Source organism: Colobus angolensis, unplaced genomic scaffold, assembly GCF_000951035.1.
Source record: "Colobus angolensis palliatus isolate OR3802 unplaced genomic scaffold, Cang.pa_1.0 Scaffold7, whole genome shotgun sequence".
Classification (NCBI taxonomy): Eukaryota; Metazoa; Chordata; class Mammalia; order Primates; family Cercopithecidae; genus Colobus; species Colobus angolensis.
The window spans coordinates 25,485,813-25,495,831 of NW_012120709.1; the positions used below are offsets into that span (position 1 = coordinate 25,485,813).

Genomic DNA, 10,019 nt, shown 5'->3' on the forward strand with positions numbered 1-10,019 from the left:
CGGCCTCCCAAAGTGCTGGGATTACAGGCTTGAGCCACCGTGCCCGGCCTGTTTTTTGGGACAGTCTAGCTCTGTCACCCAGGCTTGAGTGCGGTAGCATGATCTCAGCCCGCTGCAACCTCCATCTCCTGGTTTCAAGCGATTCTCGTGCCTCAGCCTCCCGAGTAGCTGGGACTACAGGTCAGCACCAACACACCTGGCTAATTTTTGTATTTTCAGTAGAGACCAGGTTTTGCTATGTTAGCCACATGTTGGCCAGGCTGGTCTTAAACTCCTGATCTCAAGTGATCCACCTGCCTCGGCCTTCTAAAAAGTGCTGGGATTGCAGGCATGAGCCACTGCACCTGGGCTACAATTTTTAATAAAGGGAATTTTTTACAATTTTTTTTTTCTTTTGAGACAAAGTCTCGCTCTGTCACTCAGGCTGGAGTGCAGTGGGACAATCTCAGTTCACTGCAACCTCTGTCTCTGGGTTCAAGTGATTCTCTTGCGTCAGCCTCCTGAGTAGCTGGGATTACAGATGCGCGCCAGCACGCCCGGCTAATTTTTGTATCTTTAGTAGAGACACAGTTTCACCATGTTGGTCAGGCTGGTCTCAAACTTCTGACCTCGTGATCCGCCTGCCTCGGCCTCCCAAAGTGCCAGGATTACAGGCATGAGCCCCCATGCCTGGCCCATTTTTTATGATTTTTAAGGAAAACTACCCATGAGCCCATTTGGTAGCTTGATACTACTAATTAGCAGGCTGTTAGCTGCATGCTTCCTGGGCTCCTTCCATGCACTAACTCCCACCACGCAACGGCATCTTAACCTCAGGGTGCCTGGGTTTTGATGGTTTTTACTTAATTTGACAAGCATACATAGAGGACCACCATCTGTTAATTAAGAGTCAGGCATGAATAGAACACAATCCCTGCACTTGAGGAGTTTTTCCTTTTTTTTTTTGAGACGGCATCTCGCTCTGTCACCCAGACCGGAGTGCAGTGGCCCTATCTCGGCTCACTGCAAACTCCGCCTCCCAGGTTCATGCCATTCTCCTGCCTTAGCCTCCCGAGTAGCTGGGGCTACAGGTGCCCACCACCAAGCCCAGCTAATTTTTTGTATTTTTAGTAGAGACAAGGTTTCATCATGTTAGCCAGGATGGTCTCGATCTGCTGACCTCGTGATCCGCCCGCCTCCGCCTCCCATAGTGCTGGGATTACAGGCATGAGCCAGGGCACCTCGCCGAGGAGCTTTTCAATGATTGGTTTTCAACTGACTGCTAGACAAAAATGATGACAGGATGAGCAAAGGATCTTGAAGTTGAGGAATTAATTCTTCAGAGACAACTCTGGAAGGCTTCACCAAGGGGTGACATTTCACTCTTTCAATAAACATTGATTTGGAGCTTACCATATGCAAGATAAAGTCATCAGCTTCATGGAAATTACTTCTAGTTCATAATTCAGAGCCTTATATAATAGAAAATTTGTAAGGCAGGATTGGAAAGATGTAAATTCCAGGCATAGGGGCTGAAGATGCTGAAGCTCGTAGGAGCAGACTAGAGTATGGAGGATACATGGAGTGTAATAGAGCAGACACTTGGAAACCAGTTAGAAAGATTTTATGTGAACCCAAGCAAGAGAGGAGGAGAATTGAAATGAAGTATGCTCTGAGTTTAAAAAAATATAAGATAGGCTGCGTGCAGTGGCCCATGCCTGTAATCCCAGCACTTTTGAGGCTGAGGCAGGAGGATCCCTTGAGCACAGGAGTTCAAGACCAGCCTGGGCAATATAGCGCGACCCTGTCTCTATTATATATAGAGTTTTTTTTTTTTTAAGGGTAGGGGGCTGGGTGTGGTGGCTCACACCTGTAATCCTAGCACTTTGGGAAGCCAAGGTGGGCAGATCACCTGAGGTCAGGAGTTTAAGACTAGCTTGGCCAACACAGTAAAACCCTATCTCTACTAAAAAACAAAAATTAGCTGGGCATGATGGGGGGTGCCTGTAATCCCCGCTACTCGGGAGGCTGAGACAGGAGAATTGCTTGAACCCAGGAGACGGTGGTTGCAGTGAACGGAGATCGCACCACTGCACTCTAGCTTGAACAGCTGAGTGAGGCTCCGTCTCAAAAAAAAAAAAGGAAGACAGCTGGGCGCCATGGTGTACCCTGTGGTCCTAGCTACTCAGGAGGCTGAGGTGGGAGAATCCCTTGAGCCCAGGAGTTCTACACTCTAAGGCATTATGCAGTTTGGGTGTCCACACTAAATTTAGCATCAATATGGTGAACTCCCAGGACAGGGGACCATCCAGGTTGTCTATGGAGGGGTGAAACAGCCCAGGTTGGAAATGGAGCAGGTCAAAAAAAACTACCGTGCTAGGCTGGTCTGATGGTAGTGGGTTATTAGAATTTAATAACATTAGTGTCACTAAAGTTGGTATACAACCCCCCACTGCTAAATTTGACTGGTTTAAAAAATTTTTTTAAAAACTCCAAAGCTCCTTTGCTGATCAGTAGTAGGTTGGCACCTGTGAACAACCACTGCACTCCAGCCTGGGCAACACAGAAAGACCCGGTTTCAAAAAATAAATGGAGACAGACCCCTTAAACATATTAGAAGTCCAGTGAATAAGACAACTTGTGTGCGGTAGATGTCGGGTGGGGCTGAGTAAAAGGAAAGATGTTGAGTTCCATTTGACACAAGCCAAGTTCCAGGTGCATTGTCTTATGCCTGTAATCCCAGCACTCTGACCAGCCCAGCATGGGAGTTTTTACGCCTGTAATCCTGGCACCTTGGGAGGCCGAGGCAGGTGGATCACCTGAGGTCAGGAGTTTGAGACCAGCATTACCAACACAGTGAAACCCTGTCTCTACTAAAAACACAAAACTTAGCCAGGCGTGGTGGCACACACCTGTAATCCCAGCTACTAGGGAGGCAGAGATAGGAGAATCACTTGAACCCAGGAAGCAGAGGTTGCAGTGAGCCGAGATCTAACCACTGCACCCCAGCCTGGGCGACAGAGTGAAACTCCGTCTCAAAGGGAAAAAAAAAAAAAGCAAGCCTGGAAGTTTGGGGTGAGTTATTCTTTTTTTTTTTTTTTGAGATGGAATCTCGCTCTGTTGCCCAGGCTGGCAGGCTGGAGTGCAGTGGCACAATCTCGGGATGGTCTCGATCGCCTGACCTTGTGATCCACCTGCCTCGGCCTCCCAAAGTGCTGGGATTACAGGCGTGAGCCACGGCATCCGGCTTTTTTTTTTTGAGACAAGGTCTCATTTTGTTATCCAGGCTAGAGTGCGGTGGCACAAACACAGCTCATTGCTGCAGCCTCAACCTCCCAGGCTCAAGCAATCCTCCTGCCTCAGTCCCCCAAGTAGCTGGGACTATAGGTACATGCCACCAGGCCCAGCTAATTTTTGTTTTGTGTTTGTTTGTTTTTGTTTGAGATAAGAGTCTTGCTCTGTTGCCCAGGCTGGAATGCAGTGGCGCGACAGGCTCACTGCAGTCTCTGCCTCCCAGGTTCCAGCGATTCTCCTGTCCTAGCCTCCGGAGTAGTTGAGATTATAGGCACCCTCCACCATGCCTGGCTAATTTTTGTATTTTTAGTAGAGACGGGGTTGCACCATGTTGGCCAGGCTGGTCTCGAAATCCTGACCTCAGGTGATCCGCCCACCCTTCCTCCCAAAGTGCTGGGATTACAGGGGTAAACCACCATGCCTGGCCTGTTTGTTTTTTTGAGACAGAATCTGGCTCTGTAGACCAGGCTGGAGTGCAGTGGCACTATCTCAGCTTACTGCAACCCCCGCCTCCTGGGTTCAAGCAGCTCCCCTGCCTCAGCCTCTCGAGTAGCTGGGACTACAGACACCACACCAGACTAATTTTTGTATTTTTAGTAGAGATGGGGTTTTGCCATGTTGGGCAGCCTGGTCTCAAACTCCTGACCTGAGGTGATCTGCCCACTTAGTCTCCCAAAGTGCTGGGATTACAGGAGTGAGCCACTGTGCCCAGCAGTATTTTTTTGTAGAGACAGGGTTTCGCCATGTTGGCCAGGCTGCTCCCAAACGCCTGGGCACAAGCCATCTGCCCACCTCAGTTTCCTAAACTGCTGGGATTACAGGCATGAGCCAGCACACGCAGCCTCCAGGCTTTAACTTGGTGGTGTCATTCACCAGGAGGATGAAAATAGGGGATGTCCTGAGGAGGAAGATCTTGAGTTCCATTTGACACAAGCCGAATTCTGATGCCAGCTGACTACTTGGTGGTGGAGAACTTCAGTGAAGCAGTTTCACAAGCAAAACTGTTGAAGGCTTAGACGTTACCGGAAGTTGAAGCAGGTAGTAGTGCAGACTACTCTGACCAGCTTTGGAACACATGAGGGAAGGATGCCTGGGTTGATCCAAAATTGGGGTTTGACAGAACGAGAGGTCTTGGAAGGTCAAGTGAAGTGAGAAGTTGCCCTGAGAGTGTAGCTGAACATTCCTGAGATCCAACGAGGAAAGTGAACCAAGAGGATCTAAAACCTAGACCAGTGCTTCTCAAATTTGATCGCGCATCACTATCCCCTGAAGAGCTCATAAAACCACAGCTGGCTGGGCCTCCTCACTGCAACCTCTACCTCCTGGGTTCAAGCGAGTCTCCTGCCTCAGTCTCCCAAGTAGCTGGGATTATGGGCACATACCACCACATCTGGCTAATTTTTCTATTTTTAGTAGAGACAGGGTTTCACCATGTTGGCCAGGCTGGTCCTCAACTCCTGACCTCAGGTGATTCGCCCTCCTCTGCTTCCCAAAGTGTTGAGATTACAGGCATAAGCCACCGCGACCGGCCCTCACCCCAAGTTTCCGATTCAGCAGTTCTGGGTTGGGGCCCAAGAATGTGAATTACTGACAAGTTCCCTGATGCTGATGCTATAAGCCCGGGGGGAGCGGGGAAGCACACTTTGAAAACTCCTGGTGGAGAGCAAAGCATCAGCAGCAGGCAGACGTTGAATCATTTCCAGAGTGAATGGATGAAAAGAGGTGTTTTCAGGAAGAGAGGTTTCCCTGCAGTCAAAGACTAGGCTGACGGTAAGGCCACATGGGATAACTTACGGTTAGGTAGGCAGAGCCGAATTTCAGAGTCTGGATTCAGAAACGGAGCAATTTGGGGGGGACAAGGCCGAGCACTGACCCTGCCAGGGGAATGATGGGAGATCAAGGAATTGGGAGTTACAAGGCTATTCAAAATGAATTATTTCTGGCAGAGGCTAGAGTCTAGACGACAGTTCCAACAGGAAGTGAAGATCTGAAGGGGGAAGTAGTTACGCCGGGCCTGAATTCTGCAGCGCTGACCCTGTGCTGGCCCTACAGACAGTAGTGCATCCAGGTTAGTGCACCAGAACTAGCAGCAAAATCTACGGGAAGTGTGCGATCCCTCAGCAACGACGCTGCACACTGTGTAGCTTCCCTTACAGCTTTATAGGAGCCACGGCGAGCACACCCTGTGGGGGCGACTACGATTTTTAGTTCGTGGTCCCCTCCAGCAGGCATTCCCCTCCATCCGCCGCACTGATGAGTGCCGGGGCTCAGGTGCTGACCGTGCTACTTAACACCTGTGCAACCCTCCTCAAAGCTCCTTACCTCCTCATGCCTCAGGTTTCCCGCTTAAAAATGCGCTAACAGTAGTAAACCACACAACCTCAGCGAGATGACACAGTGAGGTGGTTAACGTAAAGCTCTGGACACACAGTGCGCACCTATACATCAGTTATTAAGTGTCCTGTTGGCTACTACAGGTCCTGGCTAGTGCTGAGTTGCGTGTGGCCTGTGAGCCTCACGCTGCGGAGGGCGCGCGTCCCCGCACATCTGCAGGATGGCGCCGACTTCCCCCTTAACCTGTCGGACTCTGGAATGTTGGTGCCTGGGCGGGACTAGAGGCCCGGGAGGAGTCTGCGCAGCCGCAGAAGGGCTTGCAATGGCGCCTGCCGGGCGCCGGGGGCCGCTGGGTTAGCCCCGCCCCGAAGGGTCAGGGGTCAGGGGTCAGGGGCCGCCGGATGGCGTAGGATCAGCTGCTGGTGGTGGTGATACCCGGTCCCCCGCCTATGGCGCCGGCGCAGCGCTGCCCTCTGTGCCGCCAGACCTTCTTCTGTGGTCGCGGGCACGTCTACAGCCGCAAGCACCAGCGGCAGCTGAAGGAGGCTTTGGAGAGGCTCCTGCCCCAGGTGCGAAGGCAAGGCTAGAGATGGGATGGGAGTGCGGGGCAGGTTGGTGAAGGCCAGAGCGGGTTGATTTGGGTGCCCCCCTCGGGGTTCTACTTCGTCTCTCTGCCGCAGGTGGAGGCGGCCCGCAAGGCCATCCGCGCCGCTCAGGTGGAGCGCTATGTGCCGGAACACGAGCGATGCTGCTGGTGCCTGTGCTGCGGCTGTGAGGTGCGGGAACACCTGAGCCATGGAAACCTGACGGTGCTGTACGGGGGGCTGCTGGAGCATCTGGCCAGGTGAGAGTCGAACTGGGAGCCTCCTCCAGCACAGACGCATACATACACGGGAGGAGGGTTTGGAGTAGGTGACAAAAAGAACGCTTTTGTGATTTGATCAAGATGGATGGATTGGGTCACTTCACAGGTGTTGCCAGCCTTTTTAGGGTAGGGGTCCTATGCTGCCACGGTCCCAAGTGGTGCTGGTGGTCTGGCTGCGAAAGCCAGCTTGGTTACCGCCCCTAATCTCCCCTCAGATTCTCACAATTTTATGGGAAGAAGAGACACGAGATCTTGAAGAGATGGTAACAGTGTTCCTCTCTCAGCCCTGCCCCAGGCAGAAACCCAGATGTCAGTTTGCATTACAAACCTAATGCTTAATATCTGAGTAATATTTTATAATCTATAGCTGAGATTACTTATCCTCTCCATTTTCAGCCCTGAGCACAAGAAAGCAACCAACAAATTCTGGTGGGAGAACAAAGCTGAGGTCCAAATGAAAGAGAAGTTTCTGGTCACTCCCCAGGATTATGTACGGTGAGTCACTGGTATTGAACATGAAGTAGCAGAGTGAATTCTCTGGATCTTTGTCAGGTATGGAAGCTTACTCTATTAACTGGAAAGTTCAGGAGGGACTTCCGAAGTATCTACTGTCTTCATAGCACTTCTTATTCTAGGTACTATGTTGGACACAAAAATGTGACAGTTCTTGAGGTTTGGTTGGGGGATGGGATTTAGCAAATAGAGAACAATACTAAAAGTTGGCTATTGTCAGGCCGGGCGCGGTGGCTCAAGCCTGTAATCCCAGCACTTTGGGAGGCCGAGACGGGAGGATCACGAGGTCAAGAGATCGAGACCATCCTGGCTAACATGGTGAAACCCTGTCTCTACTAAAAAATACAAAAATCTAGCCGGGCGAGGTGGCGGCCCCTGTAGTCCCAGCTACGCGGGAGGCTGAGGCAGGAGAATGGCGTGAACCCGGGAGGCAGAGCTTGCAGTGAGCTGAGATCTGGCCACTGCACTCCAGCCTGGGTGACACAGCGAGACTCGGTCTCAAAAAAATAAATAAATAAATAAAAGTTGGCTATTGTCAACTACTTAAATTTGAGGCACAGAGAATACTAACGTTAGAAGAGGCTGTTTATAGTTTGTAAGAAACTGCTGTTCAGCCAGTACCTACTTTTAATAGTTTTGAACTCTATTTTTTTTTTTTTGAGACAGAGTTTTGCTCTTTTTGCCCAGGCTGGAGTGCAATGGCACAATCTCAGCTCACTGCAACCTCCACCTCCCGGGTTCAAATGATTCTCCTGCCTCAGCATCCCAAGTAGCTGGGATTACAGGCGCACACCACCACACTTGGCTAATTTTTGTATTTGTGGTAGAGATGGGGTTTCACCATGTTGGCCAGGTTGGTCACTAACTCCTGACTTGTGATCCACCCGCTTTGGCCTCCCAAAGTGCTGGGATTACAGGTGTGAGCCATCATGCCTGGTCTCAGTGATTTTCTTAATGGTATCTGGGAATTCATCTGCTGCCTCTTGGTTGGCAGAAGCTGCCCCTTCTGCTAATTTGACATATTTTAAGCCAAACTTCTTTCTAAAAGTATCAAACCATCCTTTGTTGGCATTAAATTCTCCAGCTTTAGATCCTTCACTTTCCTTTTGCTTTGTCATGTAATGATTTTGCTGTTTCTTGAATCCTATTAGAAGCTGTAGGTAGGCCTTTCTAACAACCCTGTACCCACATAAAAGCTGTGCTTTCAATATGAAGATAAAAAGGTATTGTGCAAAGCATGCAAGTTGCAGTGATAGCTTCATGAATTTCCTCTTTTTTTTTTTTACAGTGTTCCTTAGGCTGGATTTAGTTATTTTTTTCTTTGCCTTTAAACAAAAAAAATTTTTTTTTGGCCGGGCATGGTGGCTCATGGGAAGTCAGGAGTTTGAGACCAACCTGGCCAACATGGCAAAACCCCGTCTCTACTAAAAATACAAAAATTAGCTGGGTGTGGTGGTGGGTGCCTATAATCCCAGCTACTCAGGAGTCTGAGACAGGAGAATCGCTTGAACCTGGCGAGGCAGAGGTTGCAGTGAGCCAAGATCACACCACTTCACTCCAGCCTGGGCAAAAGATAGAAACTGTCTCAAAAGGAAAAAAAAAAAAAATTCTTTTTTAAATTGAGATGGGGTTTTGCTATGTTGCCCAGGTTGGTCTCGAACTCCTGGGCTCAAGCAATCCGCCTGCCTCAGCCTTCCAAAGTGAGCCACCATGCTCACCCCTCACCCTTTTTTTTCCACGTGGGTTTTGTCAATGTGCATGGATTCATTTATCTTGAAATGCTGGGCAACTGCAGCTGTAGATCTTAATCTACAGTACTTATCAAACAATTCAGCTTTTTCTTATAATGTCATGACTTTTCTCTGCTTCTTGGGAGCGCTTCAGGCATCACTAGTGGCACCTCCTATAGGTCCCACGTTACTATTCAAGGTTAATGGTATGACATTACTGAAAAATATGCAGGAACCATGAGTGATCACTTTCACTGTAATATGCAATTTACTGGTGAGACAACCACTTACAAGATGACCAGCATTACTGTGTTTTAAGCAGATATTCACAACACTGCAATAGGTGGCTACAAAATTGTGACAGTTGTACAGTTTGGAGTGTAATTTTATGCAGTTATGCAGTTATGTAATATTGCATCTTTACATTTATTTTCATTTCTCTTGACTGCGAATGTCACCATGTACAGTCTGTTTCTGTGTGTAAGTTTTGATAGATTTTAACTTTTTTTTTTTTTTTGGAGAGGGAGTTTTGCTCTGTCACCCAGGGTGGAGTGCAGTGGTGCCATCTCGGCTCACTGCAACCTCTGCCTTCCGGGTTCAAGCGATTCTTCTGTTTCAGCCTGGATTTGTGTATTTTATGGTAGTAAATCATAAAAGACTAGTATCTACATATATTTTATGCATTCATGACATACCTTTTTCTTAATTTTTTTCGTATTTCTAGGCTATGTGGTTCATCTGTAAGTTTTTTCAAATTGTTGCAAATCTCCAAAAAATTTTTCAAGTGAACTTGTGCAGTTCGAACTGTGCTGTGCAAAAGTCAACTGTATTTGCTTATTTTCTCAAAAGGGAATGCCTAAAGGATAATCAAGAAACTAATGAAACTGCCAGATGTGGTGGTACACACATGTAGTCCTAGCTACTCAGGAGGCTGAGGTAAGAGGATAGCTTGAGCTCAGGAGTTTGAGGACAGCCTGGGCAATGTATCAAGACCCCATCTCTAACTGATCACATGGCCGGGCACTGTGGCTCACACCTGTAATCCCAGCACTTTGGGAGGCCGAGGCAGGAGGATCACTTGAGGTCAGGAGTTCGAGTTCGAGACCAGCCTGGTCAATATGGTGAAACCCTGTCTCTACTAAAAATACAAAAAATAGCTGGGTGTGGTGGTTCGTGCCTGTAATCCCAGCTACTTGGGAGGCTGAGACAGGAGAATCACTTGAGTCCGGGAGGCAAGAGATTGCACTAAGCTGACATCGTGCCATCCATTGCACTCCAGCCTGGGCAACGAGAGCAAAACTTTG

The 10,019-nt window shown here is 48.9% G+C and overlaps 1 protein-coding gene across 2 annotated transcripts in view; it reads left to right on the forward strand.

Moving 5' to 3' along the window:
• Nucleotides 1-5,990: 5,990 nt before the first annotated feature.
• CCDC84 (coiled-coil domain containing 84) overlaps nucleotides 5,991-10,019 on the forward strand; it is a 24,316-nt gene continuing 20,287 nt past the window's right edge. For both annotated transcript variants that reach the window (XM_011926908.1, XM_011926907.1), the window contains exons 1-3: nucleotides 5,991-6,176; nucleotides 6,288-6,451; nucleotides 6,869-6,967. In XM_011926908.1, the coding sequence (XP_011782298.1) occupies nucleotides 6,057-6,176; nucleotides 6,288-6,451; nucleotides 6,869-6,967 (383 nt within the window). In that variant the 5' untranslated portion in view covers nucleotides 5,991-6,056. The remainder of the gene's footprint in view (nucleotides 6,177-6,287; nucleotides 6,452-6,868; nucleotides 6,968-10,019) is intronic.